The following is a 17,882-nucleotide window of genomic DNA, read 5'->3' as shown; positions in this document are numbered from 1 at the left end:
GAAAAAAAAAGATATTTTGTTTCCAAGGCTCTGTGAGTGTCCGTGATGCTGTTCTGGTCACAATGACCCCATCTCCAAGTCACCTGAATCAATGGAGCCAAACTTGTTCCTCTGAAAACAATCCATTTCAAGTGCTAATAGCTCAGTTTCTGGTTATCTCACTGATTCCCCCCCACACACATAGCTTTCAGCCCAACTACTTCTCTAATACCTCACTAACTCCTCTCCCCTTAGAACAGAAAGCCTGTGTGCCACCACAAAAGGCTATCCTGTTTCCTATCAGCCATGCTTTTCCTGTTCATCCTCAGTCATAAACACATTAAGGCCAACATAACCAAAACAAAAATGTCATAAGCACCGAAGGTCTTGGCAAATACGAAACTGCAGCACAACCCACTCTGTGGGAACCTGCTGCCACAGTGACCTACAAACTGGGCTGACTGCTCTGCCAGTGTATCAAAACTGAGACTGCCCCTTCTGTCATTTATTCCGGTTTCATCTCTCCTCTGCTCACGTGCACAAAGTTTCCTGTCGCCCCTTCCTTAGACCTCACTCAGCCGACTCCTGTCAGTTGTTACCCTGGGATGGTTGCAAGGCTTTGTGCATGGCAGCAGAGGCAGCAGAGGGTTTGATCCAGGGGATGGATAGCAGGGAGGTGGTGGTGGTGGTTGTCATGGTAACCTGAATCATCTGCTCATTTTGTATCAGTCTAATGAGGGTTTTGAGATGTTCCAGTGATGACTGAGTCTCTTTCTGCTGGGCCATCAGGTTGGTTTTTAGCTCTAAGCATTTCTGTCAAATAAAGAGAAGGGGAGAGAGAAGGAAAGACTGAGAATACATTCAAAGTGGTGTAAAACATCTCTCCAAACAGCCTTTGGTGCCTTGGGTGCGCATTCTGCTCAAATGAAGTATGTTCTCCTTTGGGGAAAGCAAAACCACAGCTTAACAAATGGGGTAATTAGCAGTGCTGCACACATTGCATCAGTTGTCTGAGGGAACAAGATTCTTCCCAGGCAAAATGCATTTGGAGGATGTTTCCAACTCCATCCTGTAGATAGTCTGGCAGGAATACCTTCTGCACTCCACAGAGATGCCTGGCATGAGAGTGTAATTGTTGTGCTATTGAAAATACAGAAGGCACCACTCAGGTCTCTCACTCTTACCAAAGGGACCCTGATAGATGTTTTGGTGGGTTAAACCTCACCAGGATGCATTTCATATGTGCCACACTTTTCAGGGAATAGGCACTGTGAAGATGCATTAATCTCACTGAACATGATATCAACATTTTTCTGGCAGAAAACTTTGCTCCAAGACACAACTGTTACACCAGAGCACTCAAAAGAAAACTTTTGTCCCTCAGGGTGACCAAATTGAATAGTTTGAAATAAAAACCTCCAATCAAATGGACACAAGGGCAGGAGCTAAACAAAGGCATCCCAAATCCTCCATTTCTCCAAGAAGAGATGGGAAGAATCAGTAATTCTCCTTTCCCTTCCCAACCCATGGAATGCTGCATCCAGCAACCCCATTCTTCTGTGAGGGACAGACCCACCCCTTGAGTCTGTCTGCAAGGTGAAAGAGGACAGTGGCTTCTAATACCTGAAACCTGTTTTCTTCCTCCCAGTGTGCCCAGAATTCTGACCAAACCAATTACTTGTCTGCAGATTGCTTCTCTTGTCTATGGTACAGACTGCCCAGGGGTGGGGATTCTCCAGTCCTGGGGAATGGCGAAATGCTCACCTGAAAATCAACTTGTTTGGAAAGCAACTATGTGGAGCTGCTCAGAGATTGGTTTAGAGACATGAAATTTCAGATGAAAGATAAATTATGTTCTGTTTTTACCACTGAAGCTGTGGGGTGTATGAGAATGTTCTCTTTCACATAAATCTCTGTTAAAATGTCAGCATGAAATTGCTCTGTGCTGGGACACCTTTAATTTATTTTCTCCTTTCAAGTGGATCCATTTCCAATAAATATAATCATTGGCTGATATTACAATTTAAATAAGTGTTGCCCACTGAAATAACTTGATTCTGCTTAGTTAGAAATTCTTACTGATTTTGGCAGCCATGACACACACCTGATAGTTGACAGCTTTTCTTTCCAAATTCCTCAGCCCACTGCACTCTCCTACCTACTACATACACATGTGGTTCCATTAGTGCTGTACACATGGTCAGGGAATATACAGCGATGTCTTTTAATAAGTTATTGCTTTTCCTTCCACTCTGTTACATGATAAATATTTAACATGCCTCCGCTGGATAACTGCAATGGTAAAACCAGCAAGTGACCAGTTACTTCTGCAGCTGCCACTTTGATTTTTCTTTCAAGGTAAGGAAGTGTCAAGTATTTATTGAGGCTGCCATGCAAACTAACAGCTATCTCTCAGGAGGGAGGTAGCCCCAGATAATTCCTTCAGCCATGAAGTGTAGGAATTAGACTTTGAATTCAGCCCATTCAGCCAGAGACTGCTCCTCACAGCACAACACATATGGAAGATACCTCCAGACAACATTGAGCTTTGAAATTGGTTTGGAAAGACAAAATAGTCCATGTCCAGTCATGGAGTGATGCTACAACATTCAGAAAAAAATGGTTATTTCTACTTAATATCAAGAGGTTTGAGCTAATGGACAAGCAGCTACCACTGGAGGCCACGCTTGTGGCTGAACTTTTCACCTAGAGGATGGAAGTGCCTTGAAGTCATTGAGAAGCTCAGAGATATGGATGCAACTACAAGGAAGGCAGCCATGGCTATTAGTGGAGTTTTGTGTGTGTTTTGTCACAGGAATTCAAGCGATTTCTCCTCCTCAGCCTGCCAGAGTGGCTTGTTTTTGTTTATAAATAAAATGCACTTGCACTTCCTCAGAGAGAAATACATTCACACTTGAAAATCTATTGCTTGGGAGCTTGAATAATTTTCTAGCCACAAAGTACCATTTTTCTGGGCTTAAATTCTTTATAAACATCTCTTCAGGAGACTCTGTGTCCCCATCAGGTGTCCTACCTTCACTGCACTGTTGAGAAGTCGATCTTTTTCTTCTAACTGTCTATGCTCACTCTTCAGCTCACTGCTTCTCTTTAATAACTTTCGCTTCTCTTCTTCTTTGACTGTGGAACAATAAGATTAAGGATGCAGAGATTAAGGAAAGGATGTAGTGTGTGCATGAGGACAGAAAGCAGAAGCAGGTATTTTGCATAGTGAGTTTAAGGTCTCATTAGCCTTTTGTCAGCAGATACAGCCAAAGAAATCTGGAGTTTCTGCTTGCAGGCATTTCTTCACTAAAATTGGGCATTGGAAGGGGCTGCCTAGGAAGGTAGTGGAATCCTCATCCCTGAAGGTGCCCATGGAACAACTGGACATGGCACTCAGTGCTCTGGGCTGGTTGAAAAGGTGGGATCAATTACAGGTTGGACTCAATAAACTTGGAGGTCTTTTCCAACCTAAATACTTCTGGGATTCTGTGCATGTGTCTATGTCAATGGTTAGCACAACCCAAAAGGTAAAGTGCACCTTTAAGGTGAATTAAAATGTATCCTTAGACCACATGTGATCCTGGAAGTCTCCAAGAAAGAGGTGAATGGTATTTAGGAAGAGGCCAGCCCTTGGAATGGCAATAGTTAGTGACCCTGGCAGAAAAGCACAATTACAACTGTGTCAGACCTTCATAAAGGTCCTTACAAATATGATGTCCCAAGCAGCCTATTGCAATAGTGCAACAGGGAATTAAAAAAGAATAATGCTCAATGCACAGCTGTCACACAGCATGTGACTCAAGTGGCTGCTATACTACACTGCAACAATTAGGAGCTGGTATTGCTGTGGTGTCTGGGACACTGGTGTGACATTGTGCTACACACCCAATGACATGGCTCTGCTTATCCTGTCTCTGCCTCACAATGATTCTGCCTCAAAATCCTGTTTTCAGCACTGTTCTGGGGAAGGCACCACTTTAAGGACAGCTTCCTCTAGAGAGTGAAGTTCCTGAGAGATCCCTCTCAACTTCCTTACAGAGAGAAGATGACAAAGGAGCAAACCAAGGGAAAGAGGAGAGAAAAAGTCCGCTCTCCCCAGCCACTTATGGCCCTACGACCTACACCTTCAGACCTGGCAGCATTGTAACACTACTTTGGTACTACAGCTAAGGACTCAAATGGCACTGCCTACCAGGAACAGGGAATCCCTTGTCAGTGGCTGACTTAATCCCTACCTGTTTTATGAGTAACGTAGGAGTGAACAATAGCCAGAGTTCCAGTCCATGGCACATTGTCATCTTTCTTTAACACCTATAAGCCCAGGAAACAATAAATGGTTAGGATTACAAAAAAACACACATTAATATTTGCTCCAACTTTGCAGTTTGGCAGGGTCTTGGGTCCTTGTCTCAGAACATAAAAGTGGTCTTAAGGCTAAGCACAAGGAACTCTATGGCACAGAATCTACATTTTAGTGACACTCTAGTGTTTTATTAATGTTTCTCTTACTTGTGCAATCAGCATTATTCACAGCAACTACACAGTTTAGCATATGTCACATAACTGTGATAAACAGTTGTGTGTAACAAACGCGATTTAAAGAAAAGGAATTTTTCTTCTCACACCTTTCAAATTCACTGGTGAACAGTGTCTTCTTCTGACACTGCCTCCCTCATCTCTAAGATTTACATTCTTTGTCTGGCTACATGTTGGTGGCATTGCTGCAAAGAAAGGAGCAGAAGGAACTGAAGAGAAATTTTAAGAGGACAATTCTTAGCAATTACAGGCAAGCTACAGCACTCCGTGTATGTTCTAACTCTAGAATGGTGAAAAATACCAGAAATCAACACTGCAAACTGCACTAAAAACCTCTCAGTACTTCTTTGTCTAATGTAGTCTACTCAGCTACGACCATAGGTTAGATTTGTTTAGGGGTACACAAATTTGAGGTGTCTCCCATTTTCCCTTCTTGGTACACCATGCTCCATGTAGCTTACCTTCTGTTGGCACTTTGGGCAGACCCAGAGCCCTTTGGGTGCAGTTTTGAGGGGTGGGTCCAAGCAGTTGAGGTGATATGCTCTGGGACATGTGCCACAGGGCTGCAAGTTAACTCCACACTTGCAAGCAGTGCAGTGTTCATCATGATGGATCTCATTCTGCAAGAGAAGGGTGCTCTGGGTAAAGTCAATCCATTGAGAACTTCTCTCTATACAGCATTCAAAGCCTCTACCGCAGCAGACAGGCTCCTTCAAACACGAAATCTAATTGTCAAAAGGACCCTGACAGACACAGAAGACAGAAATAATAGATTTATGATAGCAACAAATACAAACAATAAATGGGCCAGAAGCAAGTTTCATAAATTGAAACAGAAACATAAAACCCAACTAATCAAACACGAGAGAGTTGACGAATATAGCCAGATTGTGACATAGGAATTATTTTACATTTTCTTTTCCAGTGTGTTACTACAACACATGTATCTCCATGCATGGCTCTGTCCTCGATCAGAGTTAATGTGGAGATCATTTGTCCTTCATCCCCAAAGCAGAAGGAGGCTAGCAAGGAGAGGGTTCTGGGGGAGAAGCACATTTCCATGTTTCATGCCCATTGCCTCAAAAGGCAGCTGAGGAAACAGGAGGCTGGAGCACAGCCTTGGGCTATATACCCTCTTTTGTGAACTCCTCTGGCCTCTTTCTCCCTGGCACTAATTGTTCTTTGCTCAGACTTGCCCTGGCAACCTTTCTCCAACAAGACTGATTAGGTCTTTGTCTGAAGCAATACACAACATGAACTACGACTCATCAACAAAGTTACAATGTCATGTAGTAGACTGCTGTGCTAATCCAGTGGCAACGTTAATTACTCTTTTTAATAAAAGAGACACTGATATTGAAACTCTCATACCTTGTGAATCATTTCAAAAAATCAAAAATTTCCTACTGGCGTTGCAGGAAGTAGAATAGTAATTTCATATACTTTTAATTCCACAAGCATGTTTTCATTTTTAGGAATTTATTAAAATTAATTAAATTACTATTATATAATACTATAATACTAAATTACTAAAATTAATTAAAAATTACTATTAAACTACTATTAGTAATTAAATTTCATGGCAGTTTTAGGCAGGCTCTAATTCTAAACCAGTCCTGTCAAAAAAATCACTTTCCAAAATATTAGTCTTTATAAACTATGTGCACAAAGGATCTTAATCTTAACCACAATGTAAAGAGATTTAATCTTTACAAAGTAAAGTGGTTACTCATTTTTCTTATAAAATTTTCATTAAACTCATAAATCTGAACTAGCAATTTCTCAGTCAGTGGAATAAACAAAGGGACTAAACATGTCTTGCATGTGAAAGCCCAGGAATTCATCTCTTTGAAATTCTAGCTTAAGGAATCAAAGATTTAGTTAAGTGGGAGAAGAGAATACTGCAATTAGATACCTTGAAAGGGACTGCAGTAATTAGAAACAAGCACTGAATATACAGTGATGAGAAAGACACTGCTAATACACCAACTTTGCCACACATACCTTCCAGAACGAATCCTCATTTGCTAGCATGTAAAAGAAGGGCAGAAAGAAGATTAGTGGAAAATACATTGCTGCAGTAGTAGCTAGTTCTCAGCTTTGGGCGTAATTTTAATCAAGATGTGGCATGGGAGATCAGGACATTGCCAAATTTATGCAGGCAAGAAAGAATATAACAGCAAGCAGTGGAATTAGCATTTGAGATTTAAAAATGTACATTGCAGGAATCCCATGTTCAAAAGTCTGATGCTAAAATGTCATAGTATTTGAAATTTTCAGAAATTTTCATGCAGAGCGCCTCTCTATGCGCCGGTAGTCAAAAAAAGTCTTCCTAAAGGATCTCAGCATGCTGGGTGTCGAAAATGCTGACCCTGAACCAGTAATTTACTTAATGTGGAGTATGAAATAGGTGCCTCCAACTAATTGTTAAACACAGATTTAAATGTTGAGCTGATCCCCTGGACAAAACGGTCAGTTCCTGTGGGAGTGAGCCTGATGGTATCATCAACTCCTTCTCATCAAACCCAGAACACCAGTGACCTTCGGATGAACTGACTCTGTAGTGATTGTATTCACAATCTGATACGAACAAGAACCAATAGAGTTCTCTGGAAAGCAGGTCAACTCTTCCATTAAAAAAAATTAAAATTAACAATTGTGGAATTCAACACACTTCGGTCAAAAAACAAAAAGCCAGAAAAAATCAAGAGCTTTATGGAAACTCCACAGTGCATTGCAATTTTTGCTACTGATTTCTTAGAATCACAGAATGTCCTAAACTGGAAGGCACACATCAGGATCATTGAGTTCAGCTCCTGGCCCTGTCCAGGACACCTTAGCAATCCCACCCTGTGCCTGAGAATGCTGTCTAAACTCTCCTGGAGCTCAGCCTTGGGACTGTGACCATTCCCTGAGGAACATGTTCAGTGCCTGACACTCTCTGGGGGAAAATATCCAGCCTAATATGCCCCTGGCACAGGTCCAGCTGTTCCCTTGGGATCTTGCAAGAGGCTTGAGCACACTGTCCCAATGAAAAACACCTAATGGACAGGCCTTTATTTGGATTAAAGTGTCGACAACCACCTGATATTTCTCTTCTGTCTTCCTTCAGGTCCCTCTGAGTGGAAATATAGCTGTCCCATTGTGATCCCTCATATCAGACCCACCTGAAGTCCCCTCCCACTGCTACATACTGGTTTTACACACTGGTGTGTGCATAGGCATGGAGATGTGCACATGAGCGGGCCTCACACACATGTGGGAACAGGAGCTCGAGAATAAAGCAACAGCTTCACCTAACTTGGACTACAGGCTGTAAATCCCCATGCCCTCTGCTAACAGCACACAGTGCTGCCACTCCTGCAGAGTGCAATAACAAAGCAAACACTGAATAAATCCAGAAGCATCCTTCTGATGCTGCCAGTTTATAGGCTTCCCTAACCCTGAGCTTGCATCTTCCTTTTTATATTTAACTGGCTTTGATTGATTTTTTTCTTCCATAAATTTCTCTACTTCTTCCAAGAATTGTAGTGTACTTTGGCAATGAGTTCCATAAATAATCACAGACCTATAAAATGTGTAGATGTTACTTCATACCCAAAACCATACACACAAAGATCCACCACCGTATGACACCGTGATTACTCAGGGGATATAAATGTTATTCAGATAAAGAGAGGCTTGATAATTGATTAATCTTTTGTACAAATGATACATGTCAGGGAATGTGACCTCATTTCAGTTAAGATATTTTAATATAAATGAATCCTGATTAATTAACATTTTGATCAAAATTTGCAAGAATTGTCCTGTTCTGTATTTCCAGAAATGACAGCTGTTTCCTGGACATCATGGGGAATTTTTCTAGTTTGTTTATTTGTCTTTTCATCTTACTATTGCTACGAAGTTTTAAACTTCTTAAAATATTTGAAGGCAGAGAGAAGCACCAGTCCCTTTCAGTCGGTGCTCCTGTGGTGCAAGAAGTCAAGGCAGAGGCAGAAAAATGAATCTCAAGCACTAAACATGACACTTGACAGGGTGATCAAGTAAATACTGAAAAATTGTCAAAACTTCATGCCTCAATTGTAATTATCCCTGCAAATGCTCCTAATACTGAAATAATATTTAACTTACGAAAAGGTGTCTCTTCCCTTACCTCCAATGCATCTGAGTAGAGAATAAGTTATAAAGGCAAAACAAGGGCAAGGACAGAATCAAATTTCTTTACTAGCTTTGTCTCCTCTTCTGAAATACAGGTTTCTCACTTTCTTCCTTAGAACGCTACATGGGTCTTGTCTGAAGAATTAAACTATAATAAACATTCTTTGTGTTTCACCTCACATGTCCCAACTCTTTGTCTTCTCTGTGTTGCACTTTTTTCCCTGAAATGTGTTCCTTCCCATGAGTTAATCATCAGCATCCCCAAAAGGTTCCTCTGAATTGTCAATTCTCAAGGTATTTACTATTAAGTTTCAGATTTGAAGTTCCTATAAATACAAGACTGGAAGGCATCTTTAACTTCACCAGGTCTAGATTTATGGCTGGTTTTCAGCCCTTGTTATTGAAGCAAAAGTTGTGGGAAATTTCTAGTGCTTGAGGACAGAGAGAAGTTTCTTAAAGCTGGTGGAAAGAGGCAAATTAAAAGCCTAAAAGAGTAATTATTTTTCAATATATATTTTTGAGGACTTGGAGTTGGCAACACTACTTTCTTCAATCAGTTCTCTCACTGCATGTTGCTTAAAGTGCCAGAGATCAGATTTCCCACTGATTGCAGAGGCTTCGAATCCATTTCTATACAATTGTCATCTTTGGTCTTATCCTCCCACTGTTTTTGCAGGAAAACCATCTATTTTCACTCCATATTAAAAAAACAGGGATATTACACAACGTAATGCCCTATGGTATTCTAACAGTAACTCATGAAATCCTACTAATACATTTTTAACATGTCATTAGAATAGTACTATATTCATTTGAAAATATGCTTACCTCTTGTTGAAAGGAACAAGGGGTTATTCAAATAATTCGATGCAAGGCGTTTCCGCTACAAGGGAAAAGAAAGCAACCCACATGTCATTGCAAAGTGCTCTGGTTGTCTCTTACATTTCAGACTATCAATCTCCATGGGTTTAGCTCATACCTAAGCAGCTCTCCAAAAGCTGCTTAGACTGACCACTGACACAAGTCAGACCAACAGTTGCATGATTTACCTTTCTAACAAGTTTTTCATAGAGCAGTTTACTGTGCATTAGATTTTGTTAAGAAGAGAGAAATACAAATTGTAAATGTTATTGATGAGGTTGCAGGATATGTTGCATGGGCTGATAAGAGCAAGACAATTCCAAGCTTGACAACATCCATAAGGGAAAATTATTGCTGTGAGATGACATCTTTATTTGCATATATAGAAATGGTGACGGATTTCTCACCTGCAGGGAAAACACTACTTCTTTTGTGACACCTGCCTACAGTTCAGAGGAGCATGTTGCATTTGCAAACGATGAGTGAGTGCCTTGGCAAAATAATTCCTTTTCAGAAGTGAATGTGCAGGACCTTGAAGAGCTGGCAGTGATTTCAGTCTGCTGAGATCACCAAACTTACAGAGAGGACTGCAAACCTGTCTGAGATATTTAACTCATCTAATGCAGCCCATGGCCAGCCTGGTCTGAGGGTAGAAGCGGTGGTCAATAGCAAGCCAGGCTTCATTAATAGTCTAGACAATCCGAATTGTTGCTCTGAGCCATCTAATTCTTGTACAGAAGGACTGGAAACAGCACCATTTTCCTCCATTAGATGTTGCTAGATTCTTCTTGGAAGAAAATTAGAGGGGTTTTGCTACTAAATTATTTATTCTGTGGTGAACAAACTATTCTCTTATAGATGGGTGCCTGCCAGCCACTTAATGAATAGATGTTTGAACAGATGTTTCTTTCTTCAAAAAATAACCAGCCTGAAACAAGCCTTTTCTGCTAAAAAAATAAAATTCTATCTCATTTTTTTAAGAACAAAGCCTTGAAAAGAAAAAGCACACCATTCAAGTGAAGACATAAGACCGTGAACACATTTTTGCAATCGAAGTTAGTATCAACACTACAAATGCTGAGCTCCTGCCACTTTGAGAAGTGTTGGCAAATAAAAAGTCTAATTTATATGCAACTTCAATTTAAACAATCATGAATTAAAGACCATTCAGTAGACTAAATTAAACTGCACCAAAATGCCTGAAATGCCACAAATACCTCAACTCACTGATTAGCAAATCAGTCTGAGCAGCTAATTGATCAGGGAAAAACCATCTGCCTCCATTTTACTTGAATGGCATTCCCCATGGTCAGTACTTAATGACAGCTCTTAATGAGGACACAGCTGATCAGCCAAAGGAGTCTTTCACAGACATTTCTTTCTGCATGCCATCCTTCATTTCAGCATATGCTTTTGAGAATAGATATGATGAGAAGTATGAACTAGGAGTGCAGCAGGCCATCTTCCACCTCTGCTCCAAGGTAACAGAGTTTGTCACAAACACCAATCTGGCTACAACTACAAAACTCTGCTGCAAGTATTTTAATAATCAAGATGAAAAGATTTAATGCTAGCAAGGCTAAAGTTCCTACCATGTTAAATACTGCACATATGGACATCAGTATTTGCACTGAAGAAAATAGTTGAGGAATTCTGAAGAACTTAAGTGCCCAGAGCTGTTCTGGAGTATAAAAATTTCCAGTGCTTTCAAAAAAAAGAACAGTCAAGAGACTCAGTAGTTTGACTGCAGCAGTGGGTTTCTTCTTAGCCTCATCTGTTTGCTATCTGCCAACAAAGACAGAAATCTGAAATACTGGCATACCAGAAATTCTGCATCACTTATGCCCAAATAAAGAACAATCATTTTCCTTAGTCTTAGAGGACTCGGAACACGGAGAAGCCTTGATTAAACGGAGAGCTGGCTGCAACTGAGTTTCATTTCAGTTTCATTTCATTTCAGAAAGTCCACCCAGTAAACCCAAACTGTGCTGAAATTTAAAGGTGAACTTTTAATTAGCTGAATAAATGTATTTATGTTAGTCTAGAAACAAAGAAAAAATTCAGAATAAGTTATATGCTGCTTTTGCACCAAGTTTGCAATCCAATATTACACAGGACCAAATTCTGATACTACTGTAAATGCAACCGTGTAAGCACAACAGAAAATAGAGATTGTCCAGAGCATTTTACTTTTAAAAATGCATTATAGTATTTATTATGCAGACTTCTACACCCCTTGCAGACCATACTGATTCTTAAACCAACACACCCCTTTTATGAATGTCACTAATAAAAAAAGCAAAGATCTCAATTTATTATTTGGCACAAGATAAGAGAAATAGCAATGCACATAACTGATCTCCAGTTATGATCTAAAGGGACTGTCTTTGTAGATAAAAGAGTAATTAGGTGCCACATTAATTTAGTCCTTTTGGCCTTTATTAAAACTAAGATGAATTCTTGTTTGGATCAAGTGATGTTGTGTGGTGAAAACCTGATGCATTGAGATTTTTTTTTTCTTTCTTTTCTACATCAGTATCTCTTTACAAGTATCTGTGGTTCTGCATTCATATATATTTTTGTAATAAGAAACACTTAGACCTTTTATTGATATGAAATAGAACTGTGGTAAAATAAGTGAATGGTAAAGTACCTCTGTTTCCAAGAGTCCACTGTAGGTTGGATTTGCTGTGCTTCTTCTCTTTCTTTCCTGACGCTTGCTCTGGATTTCTGTAACCATGGAAAGGAATATGAACTGTGTATTTCTCATTCATCAGGGAAAAATGTAGACATAACTTGTTAAGCAATATGATCTTACCCTCAGCCCCTTGAGCTTTGTGCTCTGTTTCAGTTTCTAAGATGTAACTGGGTTGCATCAGCATTGATATTTGCTGCAGTTCAAGGTTGGACATTAATAAGCTTATCCATTTTTCACAGGCATTTTTTATTTTTTTCTTCCTTCAAGGTAGACTTCTGCTGCCCTACAAGAATTTTATTATGATCTCTTCAGACACATACTCAGCTAACATCATCAGAGAGTCTTCAAAGTACTCTCAATGCCTGCTATTAACAGAAGAGAAGCATTTAAAGCAATTAAGCCTTTGGTCCATATCATATGAAAGCACAGAGAACCTTCTAATTTAAATTTACATTACTTTTTCTCCATGGAGGCTAGAAAAAGCATAGTTGAAATGGCACAGTTGAATTCTGTTCTAAGGCGGGTGTGATGATTTATCCACCCAGAAGCATACAACTTCATAACCCTGAACTTGCAAAATGTCATTATGAATCATATGTGTGTACATGTGTCACAGAAAACACCAGCACACAGATGGGCTCTTTGGACTACAGCCCACTTCTCCCTTCCACTAAACTTCCACAACTCCCTTGCACTAAATGGTGACACCTACTGAAGGTGGCACATGCAGAGGACCGTGTTTAGCAACCATGTGCACAATTCTGTCAACACAGAGAGAGGGAGCTGATCACTCAGCCACAGAAATCTGTAGGTTTAATGCTACTTTGATCTGAGCTAGGATTCCATTTACATCATATGGAATTTCTTTTTCCAGCTCTTGAGGTCAGTTCAGGATGCTGAGATTTTTACAAGCATGTCTTTTAGAGCCTATCATTTTGATTATAAACCCCAGACATACTTTAGGAAGGAGAGCTACAGCATCCATCCCATGACATGAAGTGTGTGCTCTATTCCAAAATATTTCCTATGTGAATATTTTTAATGTTTTGTACTGTTTTGTCACTGATTTTTCATAGCTGATGTTGTTCTTGTTTGTCTTGTAGATTTATTACTAAAGAACTGTTATTCCTAAACCCATACCTTTTTGTCTGAGAGGCCCTTAATTTCCAAATTATAGTAAACTGAGAGGGAGGGGATTTTCACTCTTCATTTTGGGAAAAGCTCTTGCCTTTTTTTTCCCTGGCAATACTGTCCCCTAAACCAGGACACAAATGAATAAGCTTTTAATGATCCAATCTGAATATAGTCAAATTAAAAAAATTTGAAATTGAGAAATAAATATAAGTTTTAAAATAAACTGAACTGTGTAATGACCACTGCTTCCTGATAAATAGCAATGATTGATGACTGTAAACATGATAGAGCAGTAAAATAATAACCTTTAGGATGTGAAAGCTATAAGGACATTTTTGACAGTTGTAATCACCAATTCTGATGAAGAAATACCCTTTCCATAGTAAATAGCTTTTCTTTGGAACCATTTATTTAATGCTAGAAGGAATATAAAAAGTGAATTTGTCTTCAAGAATTGATTCTACATGGCAAGTGTTGTAGCAGTTTGGTTTAAAATGTGCATCTCAATACTTCATGTAGAATAGAGTAGAGCACTGCCTGGCATTTTGAATATAAGCAATAAATCCACACAAACAATTCATTAGTTCCAATAAAATCAAAGGGTATAGAATTCTTCAAAATTAAGTCCTCTCTGTTGTGAGCATAATTTGTACTTCTGCACAACTTCAAAAGTTGTTCTGTTTTCCTCAGACAAAGAAAACAAGAACCAGTCATCATTCATACTTTTTTTGGATTATAAATCTTCTCCTCAAATAGTTTTTTGATTTCCATTTCAATCCATTTCCATTAAGGGATTAAAAATTAAGAAGGCTTAAAATTTCTTTAAACTGCTTTCAAATTCTCAGTCACTGGGACGTTAAATAATTTTCTAATTTAAAGAGGAAAAACACCGAAAAGACCCACAGGCAACAAGACCCACAGGAATTTGGCTGCATATACTGAGGAGACTTTACAATTCAGATATATGTTCTTACTAATTCACAACTTGTCTTAAAACCAAACTACTGGAAATCTTAGTAAAAAGAAATCAAGCTAAAAATCGGTAGACAATTGAGACAGCAAGGTAGCTAAGTGTGCTCCTAACTCTAAAGCACATAAAACTTAAAGTCAGTGCACTGGAAATTCCTAAGTGTTTTGCTAACTATGGTCCATTGCATATGTGGTAAATATCAGCTGCCATTAACACTTTTTGTGATCAAGAATCACTGTCACCCGACACAGACACCAGCTTTCTGTCCTTTTACTCATGGAATCACACCAACTTGCTGTAGTTGAGCTTATAACTAAAACCAAACAGAGTGCAGATCTTTTCTTAAAAACATCTGCATCATCTCTGTCCATGAGAACTATTCTGCCACCCCAACTTGCCTCACACCACTGGCAAATTTGCTAAACAAACTCCCTTTTTCCCCCCCTCATCTATAAGTTCAGAACAACAAAGCTGAGGCAAAGAAAGATATAAGCCTACTAACTTTTGCAAGCTATTTTTGGAAGGTTGGAGAAGAAAACTGAAAACTATGTGATACTGCATTTAGCTTATGTGCAATATTTGTTTGAATCATATTCAGGAGCCTGGGAAAACATGCTAGAGGCTCTCATTTGAACACCGGATTAGATGGGAAGCTTGTTAAGTTTTTGGCTAAGTGGGGAAAATGGAAGGAAGGAATTCTTTGTGAGAAATAGTCTAAAGTAAGTAAAATCTTATGAAACAAATCCCAGATTTTCATCACTATTTTACACATTATTCTGTGGAACTCTAGAGATGATAGACAATTCACTCAAAAACTGGAAATCCATCTCACATGGGAGAGAGTAGAGGGCATTTGCTGCATATCTGGGCAAACATCTTTGAACCTCACAGATTTATCAACCATGTTAGTGGTGGTCAGAGCCTTTGCAGGATTTTTGTTTTGCTGTTTCCTCCAGTTGTCAACATCTTTTAAAGGACCAGGGTGACTGAGTCCAAACACCAGCCTGTGTCAAGCATGCTGGTGGCTGGCTGTGGGGCCAGTCCTCATGCCCCTTGAGCTGTGCCATGGGGTGGGAGGCAGGACTCAGCAAGTTCACCCACTATCGTAAGACTGAAAGGCAGAATTGTGCAAAGGTAACATTTCATCTGATTTTTTCGTTTTCATTTTTTCAGTTTTCATGCCCTTCAGAGGATGGGAGAAGGAAAATCTGAGAGATAATCTTGTTGATGTGTGTAAATATCTGCAGATAGGAGTCAGAGCACGGACTGGGCTGTGCTCCATGGTGCCCACTGACAAGACAAGAGGCAACGTGCAGAAACTGATGTCAGGAAGTTCCTCCTGAACATGAGGAAGAACTTCTTTTCCAAAAGGGTAACAGAACACTGAGCAGATTGCCCAGAGAAGCTGTGGAATCTCCTTCTCTGGAGAGATTCAAGAGCCATCTCAACACAATCCTCAGTAATGTGCTCTGGCAGAGAAGCCAACAGAAAATATTTCACTCAAAAACTGGGCTGTAAATCAACATATGCTGTCTTACCTTCCAAATGTTCTGTTGTAACCAGTCCTAGTGCTACCATGAAGGCAATTTTCTAAGGAGAAAATAAATGGGTAAGATTTTCTACTATAATAATCATGGTAAGAAAATAAATAAAATTAGCATTGACAGAATAAACCCAGTAAAAGTCTCTTAGAAATGTATCTTATTTGAATGCATAGCAATGTAAAGAACTTCAACTGAAAATTTGCTTGAGATATGCCTGGTTCTCCTAGTATGACTGTATAAACTCTAGCAATTCAAAGATATCTGAAGTCAATGCTAAATGACTACTGATGTTACACAGCACATGAACAATATTCAGTCAATCAGTTCAATTTCACATTACTCGCTGGATTGTTACTCCATTCTCTGGTGAAGTAATTTTGTATCATTTTTACGATATGGACATGGCACACTGCTTTTATTGGATATGAGCAAGCTGTATGAAGTGAAACACATATGAACTGTACAACACTAAACAACACATCAGAAGTATATTGAAAGTCCCCTCCCATTAAAAAAAACCAAAAAATCAGAAATTTCTCTTCCCAAGATATAAAAATAACATCGTGTGCATGGATTGTGAAGACATATACTGATCCAACATTTTTCCTCAATGGGGAGTGAACAAAAATCTCCCACTGACACTGGTGAACTCATTTTGCAGTGAGGAATCTGATCTAAAATATTACTCACAACTCTTCTAAACTATACATGCACAAAACATATATACATACTAAAAAATCTTCAGAACATGTTGATGCAGTGATAGGACCAGTACTAGAGCAGATTCTCCACAGGAGAGACAATCTGACTATGAAATTCAAGCTCTTAGGAAACCCAAGCAAGCAAAGCCCACAGTCCAAGCCTGGGGAAGTGTACAAAGACCATAGGAAGATGCAATTATTACACCTCAAATAAAATGTTTTGATTCAGGCCCAACTAAAACGCAGTGTTTGAGCAGTAGAAGGTCAAAACATTCTGTTTCATTCAAAGAGTGTCAGGAGAACACATTTCAACACTTCCAAGTCAAAATTAGTCTGATCTTGTTTTGTGAAAAGCCTGATGATTCAACATTTCAGTTCAGGATAAAATCAACTAGTAAGTCATCAGAACTGCAATTTCCCTTGCAATTCTGACTTCCACTTAGTGAAACTGTGAAAGCAAAAATATCCTTATTTTGTAGATGAAAAGATCTAACTATTGGGTGGGTTCATCAAAATCAGAAGGTTAGGATTGAACATCTCTATTGCTCATGCATCTGTGAAAATACCTTTGTCAAACAAGTGAACTAACACCCATGTAAGACAGGAATATTTCCTTTCCACAACCTTGGGAGATTCCAACTCTCCAGGTAAATTAAAAAATGGTAGTGTAGAATTTCCTCACTGGCAATTTAAATATATATTCTCACTGTATTTCTGCCTTCCATATCTGTGGTAATTACACACACATGTTCATTTGCATGTCACACCTTGATTTCAGTAATGTTCACTCCTCACATGCCTGAAACACCAGCCAGGCACAGTGGGGGCCCCACATCTGAAGGAAAAGATGAATATTTGATCCACTGTGCAAATCTGAGAAGAAAATTAGTCAACTGATTAGGATTCACCTCAGCCCCATTAAAAAGTAAAGGTGGCAGGATACTTCTCAGCACTGTAAGCAAAAGTAATAGCAATATTTAGGGAGAGAACCAGAAAGCTGGAATGGCTAATGTGTGCTTTCTCAATGGAGTGCAGAATTCCTGCATTACCCCAACATTAAACTGTAGGGAAAGCACACATTTTCTGATGCCTCAACTGAAATTTGTGTACTGGAATGTTTGCTAAATAATTTCCTCTCTTCATGCTGAAATGGTTTGAATACGTATCTAAGTAAATGTAATGACAACATACATGTTTAAAATATGAAGAGCCATCACAAGTGGACTTGATAATTATCTCATGATTAAACACAGGAAGAGTTTGCTTTTACAGGGACTTGAAAGATGGTTCCTTTT

The 17,882-nt window shown here is 39.2% G+C and overlaps 1 protein-coding gene across 8 annotated transcripts in view; it reads right to left on the bottom strand.

The window, feature by feature from the left end:
• Positions 1–360: 360 nt before the first annotated feature.
• Positions 361–17,882, bottom strand: part of LOC116995572 (PHD finger protein 21B-like) — a 182,236-nt gene continuing 164,714 nt past the window's right edge. For all 8 annotated transcript variants that reach the window (XM_033058420.1, XM_033058422.1, XM_033058414.1 and 5 more), the window contains 8 exons: positions 15,881–15,932; positions 12,194–12,270; positions 9,508–9,562; positions 6,523–6,545; positions 4,980–5,138; positions 4,218–4,293; positions 3,014–3,117; positions 361–792 (listed from right to left, as the gene is read on the bottom strand). In XM_033058420.1, coding sequence (XP_032914311.1) covers positions 568–792; positions 3,014–3,117; positions 4,218–4,293; positions 4,980–5,138; positions 6,523–6,545; positions 9,508–9,562; positions 12,194–12,270; positions 15,881–15,932 — 771 coding nt within the window. In that variant the 3' untranslated portion in view covers positions 361–567. The remainder of the gene's footprint in view (positions 793–3,013; positions 3,118–4,217; positions 4,294–4,979; positions 5,139–6,522; positions 6,546–9,507; positions 9,563–12,193; positions 12,271–15,880; positions 15,933–17,882) is intronic.

Source organism: Catharus ustulatus, chromosome 4, assembly GCF_009819885.2.
Source record: "Catharus ustulatus isolate bCatUst1 chromosome 4, bCatUst1.pri.v2, whole genome shotgun sequence".
NCBI classification, from domain to species: domain Eukaryota; kingdom Metazoa; phylum Chordata; class Aves; order Passeriformes; family Turdidae; genus Catharus; species Catharus ustulatus.
This window is presented reverse-complemented; position numbering and strand designations above follow the sequence as displayed.